General features: G+C 38.1%; 2 protein-coding genes across 2 annotated transcripts in view; both read right to left on the reverse strand.

Moving 5' to 3' along the window:
• Positions 1-6,613: 6,613 nt before the first annotated feature.
• On the reverse strand, positions 6,614-13,960 carry LOC105391353. Its single transcript, XM_011562818.3, has 7 exons — positions 13,805-13,960; positions 13,003-13,126; positions 12,168-12,238; positions 11,181-11,256; positions 10,662-10,808; positions 8,448-8,604; positions 6,614-6,848 (listed from the first exon to the last, which is right to left on the reverse strand). The coding sequence occupies exons 1-7, from the start codon at positions 13,898-13,900 to the stop codon at positions 6,710-6,712; spliced, it is 810 nt and encodes a 269-aa protein (XP_011561120.2). The 5' UTR covers positions 13,901-13,960; the 3' UTR covers positions 6,614-6,709.
• Positions 13,961-16,924: 2,964 nt separating this feature from the next.
• Positions 16,925-18,181, reverse strand: part of LOC105391361 (huntingtin) — a 37,646-nt gene continuing 36,389 nt past the window's right edge. Inside the window, exon 42 of the mRNA XM_048630489.1 lies at positions 16,925-17,615. Coding sequence (XP_048486446.1) covers positions 17,208-17,615 — 408 coding nt within the window. The 3' untranslated portion in view covers positions 16,925-17,207. The remainder of the gene's footprint in view (positions 17,616-18,181) is intronic.

Here is an 18,181-nt window from a genome sequence, read left to right on the forward strand (position 1 = left end):
TCCAGGTTTTATAAATAAAGTGCGGGTTAGTTGCTTCCCGTTGTGTCACAGACACAGTCAGTGATAGTGGGTGAGAGGTGCCAAGGTATTCGCCAGTTCTTTGAACTTATTACGAGTGCCGCTGACTCACAGTTCTGGAGATTTTGCGGGATAATAATAATATGTTGGGATGAGACGGCACCGAAAAAATATAAGTAAGTATTGTTGTTTTGGAAGAGCAGTGCCCTGAAATTTTATTGGACTTATTTCTCGCAATAATTATTTGCGAGAGGAAGTCATTTGCTTCAGAAATTGAGCGCCTGTCCAAGTTTTCACAACAACCACTGAACATTTGATTTTCAGCAGCCTGACTTTGTCTGAACTTGCTTTGTTACATAATAAAGTTTCCACAAAGAAAATTAAAGTATCTTTGGATACTGTATAATTGATTTTTTGCGAAGAATTTTACTACAGAAAACAGAAAAAAAACACACTGTAAGTGTTAGGTACACCTAAGCATGTTTTTTTCTTTCTTTAATTTTTAAAAATAAAGAAATCAGTGTGTTGGACATTTGACGGAAATATCATTACCTTGAAATTAGTGACCTAGACTTATATTTAAAGAATTCGTCAAGGATAGACAGACATGAATATGACAAATTTAAACCCACAGATTTAAAAATGATAAATGTATGACGTACGTTAATGGAGTATGTACTAAACTTATTTATCTACATGCTGTATTACCATCAAACACGTTTAAAAATTACAACAACCGACGCAACACATTCAGTATTCTTTACCTAGAAATTCACACAAGTCCGTCCATTTCATCGGCATTGCCGACGCCGTTTCTCCATACATTTATGAAAATCAGTTTGGTCCGATACGATACGTACAATGGCAACAGTAACGCCGAATTCATAGAAGGAACTGTCAGTTTACAAGAGGGCTGCAAGCGTCGTGGTGATACTCGAATTGACTTCCTGTCTAACACAAGGAGTCGAACTTTATAGACGTTCTATAAATTCGAGGCTAACGTTAGGCTATTTTAGGGTGCTTACATAGATAATCGGGTTCCCTGTATCTACCTGTACCGGTAACCTAATTATGCGAAAACGCTCATGACATTTAAAAATCCGGGAAATGCTCAGGAAATGCAGGGAAATGAGTGAGCGCTTTCGCATAATAATGTTACCGGTACAGGTAGATACAGGGAACCCGATTCTCTATGTAAGCACCCTTGCAAACCATGCTGCTTCTGTTGTCTACATAATATGTATATTACATTCATGCCTGTAATGAGTCACTTAAGGGAGGCTAATGAATTTAAGTATAGCACCTACAATAGGTGCTATGTCGAAAAGTAACTTTTCCCCGAGATTTTATGGTGGTAAATGCTATAAATTAGTTAGGTATAACGTTAATATTCCTAAAAAGAAATAAATTTGAGTAGGTTGCTTACCTGAAACTGAAATTGAACCCAAAAACTGCGTTTGCGTACGTAGGTAGGTACATACTAACCTATGTACGTAAATACGTTTTTATTTTTATTTTCTGCCTCATCACAAGTTTTTCTACTCATTCATTTCAGTTTTACAGCAGGCCCTTGAGATTTGACACCCAATTAGTGGCAGCTAATATTATAACATTTCATGGTTGCCTGTTGTAGGTACCTGTACACGGCCAACTGTTACTAAAGTCTGTTTTTTAATCTCAGATACTAAATTGACTGAACGGTTCATGAGCAGTCGATTGTCCAGCCAATAAAACGCCGACACTTACCTAATTGCGGGACAAATCGACTGTTGATGAACCGTTCAGAATCTGTCAATTTAGTATCTACTGTTTTTTTTTTTCAGTTGAGGATTTAAAATAATACTTCGTAATACAAATAAATATACGTTTATTGCTTAATAAATTATACCTTAATATGTAATTCCTTATAATCATTAAAAATCTTCCTGTGTGTAATGTGAATAGAATACTTATACCTACAGGGAAATTAAAAGAAACGAGAAAATAATTAGAGTCATTCTCGCTTTTCCTTCTTTTTATTCGCCCAATCCGAAATGGACTGTGCTTTATAGATTTAGTAATCTGTGGTTACAACGTTATTATAGTTTTTTCCAAGAATTTAGATTAAAAATCTGCCAAGTATCAATTTAAATAAATATAAAATTGGTGCCAATTTCACGTTTCCTCTGAATAAGTATTGAAAATATATTCAGTGACCGATGTCGGAATTAAAATAAATAGACAATCACAAATCGAAATCAATATTTTGTATGTTTTGTTATACACTCACGGGCAATGAAAAGGTTCCATCAAGAAAAACACCAATTTATTATTATTATTATTATTTAATCCTTTATTGCACAAATATATAAATAAGTGTACAAAGGGTGGACTTAATGCTAAAAGCATTTTCTACCAGTCAACCCACCCCAACAAACATTTTACCCTCAGTTACAGCTATTTTTATAACTTTAACCTGTATAACTGTGTTATAATTATCTCAGTTCTAACATAAAGCGATAAAGATGAGTTAAAAAATGAAATTAGTGTTAACTGCAGGTTTAAGTGTTAAAATGGTATTAGTCAAGGCAATTATAATTAAGATGTTATGGGTTTAAACTGTTTCTAGAACCTAAAGCTATACAAGAGTGCTCACTGACACCTGTTAACACTTATGGTTGTTATTTATTTATTTATTTATTTATATACACTTTATTGTACACATACACAAGCAAACATAAAAGAGAACAGTTACAAATCAAAACACAAGACGTATACAAAGGCGGGCTTATTGCCAAAAAGCAATTTCTTCCAGCCAACCTACGACTGGGTGAAAGATAAATGACATTAGATCCTTTAACTAATTTGAGTAGGTACAATTAAATAATTATCAAACAGAAATTAGCCTATGGTTTAAATCTAACCTTAAATTAACAGTGCATGATTACAACATAAAATAAACATAATATAATAACATATAACTTATATAAAAATATATAACTTATAAAAATTACATCATACTTATATAAATAATACTACATAAATATAAATATATATACCTATATATCTATTTTACCTGCCAACCTAATGATTCAAAATAGTGATGTTTAACATTTTTTTTAAAAGTTGCCATTGATGGTGACTGTCGTACTTCCTCTGGCAAGGAGTTCCACAAACATGCTGCCTTCATTGCAAATGAATCGCTATAGGAGGCAGCATTATGATCAGGAATGCTCAACAATTTGTTTTCTACCGACCTCAAGGCTCTACCCTGAGAATGTGAACACAAAAACGAAAACTTGCACTTCAGGTATTGGGGAGATGAGGGGTTATTTAAAACACTGTACAATATGTTGAGAATATGAGTATTCCGGCGAAGGCGAATGGGAAGCCACTGTAATTGAGCTCGATACTCAGAAATGTGATCATATTTGCGCAATCCGAAAATGAATCGGATGCACAGGTTCTGGAGACGTTCGAGTTTGTTGAGTAGCTCTTCAGTGAGGTCAAGATAGCTTACATCGGCGTAATCAAGAATAGGAAACAGTAAGGACTGTGCCAACGTAACTTTAGTGTTCAGTGGTAGGAAGTACTGCAAGCGCTTAAGAGAATGGAAGGACGCAAACATTTTCTTGCTGACAGCATCTACTTGGGGAATCCAAGAAAGTGTGCAATCCATGATCACGCCAAGATTTTTTACCGAAGCTACGTATGGTATGACAGTCTGATCGTACATGACTCTCATGGCAGCTGAAACGTCAATTTTACGAAGCATCCGTGAGCTTCCGAGGATAATTGCTTGTGACTTTGATGGATTGAGCAGTAGACCGAAAGACTTGACCCGGTTCTACCTTTTTTGGCATAAGATTTATTTGCCTAATCTCGTATTGCATAGTAACGTTTGGTCAAAGTCTCGTTACGCCGAAAATCGTATGGCATAAATCTCGTTTAGTAAAAAGTTATTTCGCATAACATTGTTTAGCCTAATAATGGTATGGCCAAATCTTGAATAGCCTAATAATGCTATGGCATAGGTTTATTAGGTTTATACAAAGTAATAATATTCGGTTGGCTTTAACTTTGACGGAGCGTCTGCGTCATAGCGCAAACTGGTGCCTTGTATTGTTTCCGCTGTTTAAAAAACGCTCCGCTCCGCTTCGCTGCGCTCCGCTTTGGTTTTGATGAACATGTGCACCTAACACGCTCCTCCTCGCTTTGCTCGTCGTCGCACCTATTTTTAGGTTTCGATCTCATGGGGTTTGTAATAATTATATTGGTCGTTAACTTTCGATTTTTTGATCATACATTATCGTGATTTTCGGGATGTAGGAGAAAAATACCACAATTTGTACATTTACTACGTACTTAATATATTATTTATTAAGATAACATTACGAGAAACAAGATTATACATAGGTATAGACGAACATAAATTTGAGCAAACGAAATTTAGGTGTTTAAAGATTGTGCCTAAAGAGTTTTAGACGAAACGAGCCTTATGCCACATAAGTCTTGGCTAAGTGATGGTTCGGCCAAAAAAGTTTAGACCATACGAGTTATGCGAAATGAGTTTTGGTCAATAAAGATTATGCGAGATGAGCGGAACCCACTTGACCCACTTAGAAATAGTTTCCAAGTTTTCATTAATAACACTAACGGCCGTGCTCAAACTCTCTGGTGGTGCACCGGCATAGAGCTGAAGATCGTCTGCATATAGGTGGTAGTTAGAAGTAAGTTTGTTAGCCAGGATGTTGATAAAAAGGGAGAAAAGTAAAGGAGAGAGGACGCCGCCTTGAGGGACGCCAGCAAGAACTGGACACCAAGAAGAACTCTCGGCATCAGTACGTACACACTGCTGACGCCCTTTGAGATAAGACTCGAACCAACTTACAACTGCCGGAGATACGTTAAGAGATTGAATGACACCAAGGAGTAACTCGAAGTCAACCGAGTTGAATGCATTGCTGAAGTCCAGCAACGCAAGGACTGTAACTTGTTGATGGTCGATGTTGTGCCTGATGTCATCGGTGACATCAGGCACAACATCGGTGACGGTTGTTAAGTGGTTTCCTTTAATACTCATATAAATCTTTAGGTGTCATATTGCATTTAGGCTGCAGGAATTGGTTATATAAGAGATTTTGTCAAGAGTGCAGTAAGACAAGATTCTTACAGTGTTGGAAAACTCAACAATGCAGTTTTAATCTTTAAGGTTAACTTAACTTACGCTTATTGCGTTAGGCAAGTAGACTGTAAAAGTAACGGTGTTAAGCAAGACTGTGCGGATCGACTAAGACTGCATAATACCCTTGGCTAAGGGTGTTCTATTTCAAAAAGTGTAATAGATGACTTAGGTGAGTCTATATGTCTTAAATGTAAGTTCGCCATTTGCATTGGCGACCTAACCTATAAATTACTGGGATAAACAATATTTTGCTTTAAAATACTTACCTATTTATGTGAATTTTGTCATTCCAGTCATGCCAATCGATTTATGAAACTAATGGACATACAGCAAGGATACAAAAAAAATACAAAATTGAGTCGTCTATTTTATATTTACTTATGTTTCATTTGAAATCCTTAATAAATTCGGAGCGCATTAAAATTGAGGTGGGAAATATGGTATACATTACAGTAAAATTACAATGGCATATTATTTTCAATTCACAAAACATGTAAAGTCAAGTTAATATATTATATTTACTGTTATTTAGTATTAATCAATACTGTCACTTTAATACTGTCGCGTATGATTGCTGTTGACACTATTATTTTCAAACACATACAACTTGTATGGTAAAAGTGTATTCGAAAAACGGTAACATACTCACTTAACCCTTTTTTACCAAACAAATAAGAGTCAGGGTGTCAAATAACCATTCTACAACTACAACTATACCGGTAAAAGTTCTAGCTGAGAGTGATTAAACGCTCTTCTATAGTAACTTTAGCACTTCAATGACACCGTACTACAGGCTTTCTATAACTTAAACACTTCAATGACACCGTTTTACAGACTTTCTAAAGCCTTTACTCTCAGAATCGTGGGCCTCTTTCGTGGTTATAAGTGAGTTAGAGCACTCTCCTACACTCTTATACAGCTATGTCTTAACACTTTAATTTTCGAATGGAACCATTATACAAGTTATATGAGAGTTTTTTTAACGCTACGATGTTAGTTGGGACAGGAAGTACAGTATTTACTCCTAAACGAAAAAGGCTAGCTTAATGACGACTTCTGCAACATTGAAGTACCTTCATTTAACAGAGCATCAGGATATTACCCACTAAAAACAGTAATATTATGTTCAAATTTTTTATTCAATGTTTGAAAAAATTGGGGTCGTTTGGTGTCGGCTTTTTGTTAGTGGAACTGTCTTTGCACGGGAGTGTATATGGCAAAGGTTCAAATCACTATACCTAACTATACATAGTCGATATAAAGCAAAGTAGTTTGGATCTTTAAAACTAGACAAGGGATTTTGACACGTTTTTAATAGGTAGGTATACGTAGGGTGATTTAAGAGGAAGCTTTATAATTTTGGTAAGTACTAAGTACTTTTTAACCCGGAATTCCCACCGGAAAACCTTTTAGGCCGAAGCTCGCGGGAAAAGCTACATAGGCATTAACCGTTTAAATCCCGTGAAATCAGACACAACAAAAATCTATTGCGTCTCGCGCGATATCGCGCTTTCGGGGGCCCACGGGCTAATACAAAAAGATGGTTCCGTCAGAATGGTTCTCCACTTTGATGGTGGGGGGCGGCGGGTCCCTCTCCAGCAGGTACTTCCGGGTCTCCAGTAGCGCCACGTTGAGGGCTGAACACAGGATGGAGCCGAACAGACACCTGGAATATAAAAGGTGACTTAAAAAAATTGCTAAATGCCAAAAATATTAAGTTTTAAACATAAAATTTTGGCTAAGAATCGGATGACAAGTTAAAGGTAAGTGTTCAACTATACCGGTATCTCTTCAAACGGATTGTCGGCCATGCCGATGAAGTGGACGCCCTTGTGTGAATGGTTGTATACAAAGAATACTGAATGCGATGCGTCCGTTCCGGGCGATACCAAAGGGTGGACGCTTACTTCTAGAGTCCGACACCACTAACTTTGCAATAGCAACAAGTGCCAAGACTAAAATTGGCTAGGCAATCATTTTATTATTCTTTCTAATTATTTATTGTTTTAATAATAATGAAAACTATGCATAAGTCTATCACAAATAATTGGTTTAAGGGAAAGCTCTGAAGTTTGATGAATTGATCATATTTACAAGGTTTCAGTTTTCTAACAAAGAAGATGAAATAAGTGATTATTTTGAAATACCTACAAGTTTTTAATCAATCTTGTCTGATGGAGAAAGAGTTTGACCTTTTATAAGATGATTATTATAATATAATAAAATATGACAGGATTCATCTAGTTACGTAGGTACTTCTTTAAAAAAACACTCGTTGACCACGTATAAAAAAATATTCCTCGGTAAGGAGTTAAAACCATAAAACCACGTAATATTTGTACAATAAATAATTAAATAAATTAATTAATTAATCCAAAGTGTAGGTAGGTAGAGTCCGATTTTCTTGTTATTTTCAGGCAAAATCACATATTATGAAATCAACGTTAGCCTTAAGGCAAATAATACTTAACTATTTTCTATAAATTTTAAGAATAATACACAAAAAAGCAATGAAAAAGTTCCACCGAAAAAATTTCGATACCACTTATTAGATTTTTTTAGAACCATGTCATTAAGAGTTTTATTAAAATATTAACATTTTTAGTTGGTTATGCGCTGTACTTCTATATTGCAGACGGTGTAAAATTCCGTTTACGAGTAATTTGTGGCTATTGTCATTGTCACTAGAACTTTTTACATTAGGGTGCTTACATAGAGAATCGGGTTCCCTGTATCTACCTGTACCGGTAACCTGATTAAGCGAAAGCGCTTACTGAGATTAAAAAATCCGGGAAATGATTCGTGAGTGAGCGCTTTCACATAATCAGGTTACCGGTACAGGTAGATACAGGGAACCCGATTCTCTATGTAAGCAGTTAAGCACCCTTCTATTCTATTCTATTCTCTGTGGGGGTGTAAGTACCTGCACCTGGCTCTCTCGAATGAAACCTTTGTGCATATCACCAAGGTCTAAACTGCCTTCCTAAGCTTGGACCATTTCCCCACCACGCTGGTCCACTGCGGGTTGGTAGGTTCACATAATCTAGATGTGCTAGATCTAGATATGCAGGTTTCCTCACGATGTTTTCCTTCACCGTAAGAGCGATGGTATACATTGTACTTAAGTTAAAAGAACTCATTGGTACATGTCAGCGCCAGGATCGAACCCGCATCTCTGGCGTGAGAAGCGGGCGCTTACCCGACTGAGCTACCACCGCTCTCGATAGTTAAGCACCCTTATTCACGAGTGTAAAACTGTTCTCACCAATAGGAGTAGCCGAGACTGGGTCTAGGCACGTAGGTCCCGGTGGCTATCAGCGAGAAGGCCAGGTGTCTCTGTAGCGTGGTCGCGTAGAATATTCCGAACATCATCATCACCAGCACCCCGAGACAGCCCGTCACCACGTTCGCCCAGAGGCATCCTGGGGGAACACGGAAGGTTGTTGTTAAGGCTATGGCATGAAGGAATTCGAAGGTATTGAATAAGTGTAAGAGTTATCATAACGAATAACTCTGGTTTATTGTATTATATCCTACCTATTATACGGATTTATACATCTGATGATTAATTCATCTAACTCCACGAGGAGCATAGGGCCTCCACAGTTCTTTTCCAGTACTGCTACTCTTGATACGCAATACGGTTATTCATATTGCGTTAATATTGTGCTCGAGTCAGAACCAATTTCAATTTAGATTTGGTACTCTTGACATCTATTTGGTTACAATTCGGTTTCACTTAAAATTTGGTTATGATTGTTTGAAACTTTTTTTACGACTTTGTGAAAGAATGAATGAAAAGGACACTATCGAAGCGTCTGTAGTCGAGCGGGCTTCAGTGATCGTAACTGATCACTGAGGTTAAGCAACAACTGGCACGGTCAGCCATTGGATGGGTGACCAATTTCAAGTGGTTCTTTTCTGGACGCTTCCGTGCTTCGGACGGCACGTTAAGCCGTGGGGCCCGGTTGCTGCTTCGGCAGCAGTCCTTAATCCTAGTCAGAGGCCTGTACTGTATTTTATTTATGTAGCCTTGATGTATGTAACAAGTGTATCATTTTTTGGTCTTCAAATAAATAAACTCTTTCAGCACAAGCTTGCTTGTGTTGGGGTCCACCAACCCGCACTAGGCCAGCGTGGTGGACTAGGCCTAAACCCTTCCTTCATGAAGGGCTCTATGTCTCCACATAGTTCATCAAAAAGTTCTTTTGTGAGGCGGTAATTATCGACGAACTCCGCCTGTCCCATTTCCACTGCTTCGTCCAAATATCTCACCATTCGCCGCTGATTTTTGCGCCTCCGGATATCTCTTCGCTGCGCATTGCGCAAAATCGCTATTCGTAGTGCTAAATAAGCCATAACACAGCATCTTTAGTCTCAAATACCAGTACCACACAAAACCACACAAAATCGCCACTCACAAGTACAAATACAAGTAATAAAGTTACTTTTTTCTTCTTGCCTTGGCGATTGCGTATATCCAGTATGTTCAATATTGACAACTGTCAAAATGGCGGTCAAGAGTACCAACTTGCGTTCGTAACCGAATTTAGACTAGTTCACCCGAAAACCACCAAATACGGTAGGCAAGGTGGCGCTACCATCGTGTTCCAGAGTGCCAAATGACTCGAAGGCAAGCGTGACACAATGGATTGCGCGTCGAGAGTACCACTACAGACGTTCCTGTGGCTTTATACATCTAGGCGTTAGTAAATATTATTATACCGGATGTAGTTGTTGTTCGTGTTCAACTGTTGATTTCACGTGCATTTTTTAACTTAGGGCTAGTTTCACCAAACTTTGTTAGATCTACAACACCCCCGATACGATAATAAGGGATTAGTTATTGACTTTGGACACATCTGTCTAGAATTCAGGATGGACATGGCGTATAATTTTATTTTAGATGACACCTTGTGAATGATCTAACAGACTATGGTGCAACTAGGCCTTAACGTCAGAATTTTATTTTATGTCATAGGACTCTCTCTACATATATTTAAATAACAAAGTATAGCGCCACTATTGGCGTTATTTATACTCGGTCTAGAACCTTCAGCCTACACTGCCTAGAGCTAGTGAGTGCAGTGACCTGGCAGCCCGCAGGCGGGCTCGGTGGGGCTGCGCGCCGCGTTGGTGACGGCCAGCCCGGCGCCCACCGCCGCGCCCACCAGATGAAGGAAGACGAAGAGACACACGCACACGTACAGCGCCGACGAGCCACGGCCGCCTCCGACAATGGAACAAGCGCTTCCATTGGAGCACGCTATGCCGCTTGGATGCTATTGGTCCGTATACAGCTAGTGAGTAAAACAAACGCACGCTATGCCGAGACCAGCGAAAATTTATTGTCTCTATCGCACGCGCACAGTAATAGAGCCCACATGCCTTTATGACCGGCGGCAGAGATTGCGTTTGGTAGATGCAAAGGTCAATGTTCGATTTTCTCTGGGCGATCTTTAGCGTAGTAAGCAGTGACCTGGCAGCCCGCAGGCGGGCTCGGTGGGGCTGCGCGCCGCGTTGGTGACGGCCAGCCCGGCGCCCACCGCCGCGCCCACCAGATGAAGGAACACGAAGAGACACACACACACGTACAGCGCCGACGGGATGATTGGGGCTTCGTCCACTGAAACAAGAAGATGGCATTTGTTTTAGGTTTGCACGGTGGTTAGGTTAGGTTTAAGTGTCTAAGGTTTAGGTTTGGTATCGACGTAGACAAAACGGCACTCGTCAATCGTGATTCGCCATAAATACGGCACTGATATTGGTGGAATACTTTCGCGCTTTTATCGACGTTGATAACGAACCCGTGTTGCGGCCGCTGAACACAGTGACGTATGGTATAAAGGGGTAGAAATAAATATCATTTGTTTGGATCATTTTTGGTAGAGCTAACTCTAGAGTAGAGTAGAGTAGAGTAAAGTAAGTACTTTTGAGTAACCCTCCTCAAAGGACGCCATTACGTACCTAATTAACTTTAACAGTTTTAAATACTTACAAAGTGGACTTGAATCTACAGTAGTGACTGACACACATGTAGTGATCGGCCTGCGTCTGTTAGCCAACGCTAGCACCTGGAATAATATGAAAATTTACAATGAAAAATATAAAAATTTCATGTAAAATGTGACTTAATTATCTTTATGATGACCCGAAAATATGGTGAAAACTGCGTAAAACAACGAAAACCACTTAGGGGCTGTAATTAAATGAAAGAAATAAAATAAAATGAGAGTTACAATCGGCGTAAAAGTGGCATCTCTTGTTGATACTACATTTTATTCAATGATGAAGACAGCATTTCGTTACTGGGAAGATAAGTAAGTACTTTTACGGTGTATCTACTTATCACAGTTTTACACTCTGCTCTTGGTAATGTGCATGTGAAAGTTTCAGTGCGGCTTGCTATGAATATTTTTTCAGCAGTTATGTGATACATAATGTACCTAATATAAGTATTTAAGCCGTAGCTTTCGTAGCAATAAGTAGCTAAGACTTGACTCTACCTTGCATACTCTACACACTATGTAAGCAGTCAGCGACTGAAAACTTATAAACCGGCTCCTTTCATCACGGTGACAACCCCTAGGCCAGTTCGAGCGTTAGTCAACGACACACTAAAACCCTGATTACACCTACCGAGTAGAGTGGCTTGACAGTATCCTCAGCCGATCCTCGACCAATGAACGTCTAACAATTGACCGAGAGCTAGACCGAGGACACTGTCTTGGCCACTCTACTCGGTGGGTATAACGATCCCTCTCCACAGGCGAGGAAATCGCGACGATACTATCGTTGTGCCGTGGCACAACGCGTGGAAATGCGTGCATTTCAAATATTTCTATAAGTATACTCTAATAGGAGATGTCTCCACACGGCAATATTATCGCCGAGTGGTTCAGTGGTCAACTCGTCGCGATTTCCTTGCCTGTTGAGACGGCCCCTAAGAAGACGAAGACGTTGAATAATTCCAAATACTACTCACCTCTTCCTTGCGAGCCTCGGGGTTGGTCTTGCAGCTGACTGCGCATGCGCCCTCGTCGAACACACATGTCACTGGAATGGTCAACGGTATAATTTCATAAAGAATCGAACCTCAAGTACCTATCACGATGACGATGCAAGCCTCATGTAAACAGACAGTTTGTTCATGAATTCGGGGAAAAGTATTTTTTTATGTTATCTGAGCTGTGTGTGAATGTACTTCATGAATAATGTAATTTTTCATGAAATCTGTGCTGTGGTAAATAGGTACTTATTTATTTTGTTGACTGTACCCATCGAATTAGAAAAAAAAACTGTACCCATATCGATAACTGTAACATTCATTGACGACCGAATGGCGCAGTGGTTAGTGACCCTGACTACTGAGCCGAAGGTCCCGGGTTCGATTCCCGGCTGGGGCAGATATTTGTTTAAACACAGATATTTGTACTCGGGTCTTGGGTGTTGATATTTATATTTAGTATCTATCTATCTATGTATTTGTGTAGATATATCAGCTGTCCGACACCCATAACACAGGTTCTGCCTAGCTTGGGGTCGGATGGCCGTGTGTGAGATGTCCCCACATATTTATTTATTTATTTATTTATTCATAGCTTCTTTTGACTATACAAACCTATAGGTACCTAGGTATTCTACCATCTGTTAAGACGGATTACAACAATAGAAGTAACTACTAAACTAACGTTAGTAACTTTATGATTACAACAGTCCTTGATCTTACTCATCTAGCCACTACCGGCCACCTGTCTAAGGTTGTCGCAAGCCTCATGACTTCCTACGCTACTTTTGTCGTCATATTATATTATACTTACAGTACAACGTATGGTATGTAGGCGTAAGAACTATGTTCAGTTCTAGCTCTCCTCTGAACAAGCCATAGTTAATTTTGCTGTCGGCTGCTTGAATACTTGAATTGTGTGTAGCCAGTGCTGTGACCTGGAAAGATAAGCTTGAATATATGTTACTGAAATGACCAATAAAAGGGGGCTTTCCAACTGAAATGCGCTATGTAGCTATAGGTACCTACTGCCTACTGCGATGGTGTAAAAGAAATCCGTTCCCACCAGTGTTAAATATCAATCTATGGGTCCTTCTCAGATTTGTTAATCTAAGCTATGGTTAAAGTAGGTAAGTATGTGGTATTACATTGCATTAACCATACCTAATCGTAGGTAAATAAATACCAGAGTGTGACAAAATCTTTGCGATATTGGCAAGTACAAACTTATAGTTAATGTGGGGCTGTATGAACATATAGTCGTTAGTTAGACAGAGGGTGCAAGCACATGAGATACAAAGTATAATTACTTAGAATCCTTGTATCACTTGTTTAAATCTAAAAATGGCCAAGGAGCCCTATTTCTAATCATGATCGAGATAAAATACAGAGCAGGTGCTTAGTTAGATTATACATACGAGTATTATTGTTCACAGATTTAATAACAATCATTTACTTCCTGTACATTTACATATACCTACTAAAGGAAACCCGAATGATTCAGCAAGATAACAAATCTTTGATTAATACAAAACAAATTAACACTGAAGAATTTCTTGTTGAAGTAGATAAGTAGAGGATGCAAAATCGTATAAGTACCACCTTTTCCCACTTACCCAGTTGTCACTCGCAATGGATGTAGAAATTAAAACAACACACACAACACTCGACAGAAATGCGCCAAAAATGAATTCGCGTCGTGTCACCGCCATATTACCCACATTCCACTAACAATTGTAATCCGATACTAATATAGTTTTATCGGTAATAATTATTATCTATATTAATATCTAGATAGAGACCAAAACTTGTGTTTATCGCCTGATAACAGATAATTGAGCTAATGCAATGGTCAAGTGTGGCTATTAGAGGTATTTCGCTGTAATTTGGTACCGAAATGGATGTATGACGTATTAAGGTTTTTGACACATACAGGATGTTGCAAAAGTGGTCTAGTGAGCACAAAGGGGGTGAAACAAAGATTCCTCTGAGCTGCAATCCTGCATTACTGAATTTGTGGTTTAGAGCCCCTGAGTCACCCCTTTTGGCTAGCTCTAAGTACCTACTAAATTTTTAACACCTGTCTACGATCGACAGTATATTTGGATTCATACATTTCATTACTCTTGAAGGCTAACAGGGTACATTAAATGAATACTTTCAGATACTTACTTATAAATAATCGTTTATTATTTTATAAATTGCATAAAATAAATAAGCTTTACATTAAAATCTCACAATAAAACGTTACTTATACAACTCTTCGTGACCTTATCCTAAGGTATAACAGAACGATCACATATTCAAAACAATATTCAATTGTATGTCTATAAAGGTGGTAATTGGCGGCCGAATATATGAGGTTGCAGCAAGTGAAGTGTCGTTTAGGCCCTGTCCGCACCGCGACTTTTTAACCGCGCGATTCTTTTTTTTTTTGCATTTCTGTAACACATTGAATACTATAGGAGTATCCGCACTTGCGGGAAAAAAATCGCGGTGTAAACAGGCGAACTTCGAGCGCGGAATATAATTCGAAATAGATATATAATATAGGCGAAATATTCGCTGTGCGGACTGGGCCTTAGGCTTGATCCAAGTAGTTAGCGTCACTATACTTAGGCCTGTTTCACAATGTCTGGATAATGGCTACGTGTGGGATACAAGACATGCTGTCTCTGTCTAATACATTATTACAGACAATGACAGTATTTCTCTTATCTCACAGGTAGCCATTACCATGACATTGTGAAACAGGCCCTTAGTCAAATATAGCATGTGCCCAATATATGTATTTTTCCCTTGAAAACCAACAAATGAAATGGATTGCACATGCTGTATTTTACAAAGATTATCAGCAAATCGCCACACTAGTGACGTTGCGACAGGTCTTCTGCTGTAACCTTATGTCTCCCGCCGCCTGATGGCGCCTTTAGTGTTCTATTTACTGTATCGTTAAGGTACCTTTTTATTGCTGTAAAGGCTTGTGTTACTTAATAGATTCCTCTTTGTCTTACCATTTTCATAATTTTAAGTATATTATTATCCTAAAATACCATTTTGGAAAAGCACCGTGTTATAAGCATTACAAAAACCAATTCTGAATTAATTTTAATCAACTAACGTGATTGTCAACAAAGGAGTTTAATCCAAACAATTCCATAGGGCATTTCAATTATTTTTTCAATTTCATTTTAATTACAACCATTACTGGACTTCGGACCATGAAGGCTTGGCTTACAATTATATTAATTCATTACTAATATTAAGTTTATATGTTAATATCTACTATTCAAGGTATGCGTATAGCAATTAAATAAATAGTGACTACAAAAGCGACCTTATAATTTGACTCTAAATTACATTACTTTCATACTATGTTTAAGCTGCCTGAATCACACTTTTTTTTTGCACAAATCTCATACAGGGTATTGCAAAAAGATATAACATGCTGCACATGCTGGTTTCGGCATACCCTTTTTGCAATTTTGCATCACCCTGTATAATTTCCTCTGAAACATCCACTGCTGGTAATATGCCAAGTCAAGTCAAATCAGTTTATTCAAAGTACAATTATATGTAACAATTATATGTATTAAGCTGTATAATTTACCAATTAACCTCTGCTAATATTCATTAATTAATTAAGTACGCCAATTACTTTGTACTATCGAATGTCCTTTACTTTACATGAATATTCGTCGTATTAAAGTTAACAGTGCAATAAAAGTTCATACTGTCACTTTCTAATATTAATCAGAGAGTGATAACATGACTTTGATGACACAGTTAGGCTTAGAATAGGCACAATAGCTTATTTACAATGTGATGTTTTCCGTCTTAAACTTAGGGCCTGTTTCACAATGTCTCAATAACGGCTACTTGTAGGATAAAAGACATGCTGTCACTGTCTAAAACATAATAAGGTATTACATGCATTTTTGAAATATATCTTAAATAAATTCTTTAGTCTTAATATATCTCTAAAAAATTAAAAATAATTTTTTTCTCACGTTATGTACGAATATAAATTAATTGATTTATCATAATTTCAAATTTCGCGCGTATTTCGCGAAAACGCGGCACACAACGGACGCCATGATTGTTTTTTGGTCATGACGTCATTACGTTAGTAAACAAACTACAGCTGTCAGTAATACACATTTTGATATGTATTGAAAATTTTAATAATGAGTAATTATGCTCCGTATCGTTGGTGTGTTGTTTCTGAATGTGAGAACACTAGTGTAAAAACACCAGACAATGTATCAAAGATATATAAAAGGTACTTAAAACTTACATGGATGTTTTAACATTCCGTAACTCAGCGGAACAGAAGTCGGGATTTACAGCAAAAAAATTACCGACCATCAGAGAGTTTATTCTTGGTAAATTTGTGGAGTCACCTTTAACGTAACCCACTTCCATGATGTTGCATTATTATAGTTATTCTTTAAGAATGTGAATTGAAATTAAGCCAGTTTACACGTTTGTAGTACCAAGTTGACATTGACAGCTGACACTTTTGTTTACTACCGTAATGACGTCATTAGCATGGCGGCGACATTTCGTAGTGTTCAAAAACAGATAAAAAAAACCTAAAAACTTTAAACTGCAGTAAAAAATATATTTATGTACCTTACGAAGTGAAACTAACATTTCCCCATTGCTTTTCCTCTAAACAATCATTGTAATACACTTTTAATTTTTTCTCATCTAGACTAAAATACCCTATTACAGAGAGTGACAGCATATCTTTTATCCCACAGGTAGCCATTATCCAGACATTATGAAACAGACGCTTAGTCAAAATTTCATATGCAGAAATTAAGCTATAGAAAAATTTTACATACTTTTAACTCATGTTGTCCGCTGCCAATTAACACCTTTAAGTCGAGGCCCCATTGCTGCGGCGCGGTGCGACGCGATTTCCCACATATTTTCAGACATGCCCCCGAAAAATATATGGTAAAAAACCCCCGCACCAATGGGGCCTGGCCCTTAATCCTCCTCACAACATCGCTACGTCTCTGTCAAGCATCTATGCAGATCGCTCAAACTATCATTCCCTACACACAGCTCTTTTATCCTTTCCATTTGAGGAGGAGTGAACCCTGAATGCATCGCCACAATACACAACAATCTCCTATCGACAAAACTCATTCCTACATCTTCTATTCTCACAAAATCTTTGAAAATCCCCCCTAGTTCACCCTTTTGGCTGTTGTAAAAGCCTAGACGTAGTGTGTAAAGGCTTAACGGGGCTAGTTTTCGTATGAACGGGTTGGCACTAGCGGAAATGAGCAGTAGGTTGACGCAATAAGGTAGCAATTCGCTTGAGATCTTCCCGCTGAGTAGGTGGCATAGAGCCTCGAATATCCATCCGCTGAGTACCGGTAGTTGGTCCTGGGATATTGCTGTTTCGAATACCTGAAACGGGAATTATATTCATTAAGTACTAGCTGTTTCCGTGAGCTTCGCTTCGCCTTAAAAAGTTTTCCCGTGGGAATTCCGGGATGAAAAGTAGCCTATGTTCTTTCTCAGGGTCTAGACCATATGTATACCAAATTTCATTCAAATCCGTTTAGTAGTTTTGGCGTGAAAGACTAACAGACAGACAGACAGACACAGTTACTTTCGCATTTATAATATTAGTTAGGATGAAAATACTTGAAATAATATTTGTTGGTGCAGTGGGTGCAGCAATGCACCTCTGCCTACCCCGCAAGGGAGTACATTAGTACAAGGCGTGAGTGCGTGTTTTTTGTGTTTTTTTTTTTTAATATTTGTTTCTCCAACTTCTAGAACTCGTTAAACAAAAGTTATTCAAAATGATGAGTAGAGTCACTCCTTTTGGATTACTATACCACTTTTGGAACATTCTTAAGAAGACATACTATACCTAACCCTATGTCACGAACGAATTGTTTTCAGAAGTGATTAAAAACTACAGGGTGAAAACAATACTACATATTACAATAATAAATAACTAGTCT

This window comes from Plutella xylostella, chromosome 26, assembly GCF_932276165.1.
Source record: "Plutella xylostella chromosome 26, ilPluXylo3.1, whole genome shotgun sequence".
Taxonomy (NCBI): domain Eukaryota; kingdom Metazoa; phylum Arthropoda; class Insecta; order Lepidoptera; family Plutellidae; genus Plutella; species Plutella xylostella.

Coding starts and splice junctions, on each gene's coding strand:
- LOC105391353 (XM_011562818.3), bottom strand. CDS start 13,900: ATGGCGGTGACACGACGCGAATTCATTTTTGGCGCATTTCTGTCGAGT. Junction 13,127..13,804: donor CCATTGCGAGTGACAACTGG/GTAAGTGGGAAA, acceptor TTATCTTTCCAG/GTCACAGCACTGGCTACACA. Junction 11,257..12,167: donor CCGAGGCTCGCAAGGAAGAG/GTGAGTAGTATT, acceptor ATATTATTCCAG/GTGCTAGCGTTGGCTAACAG.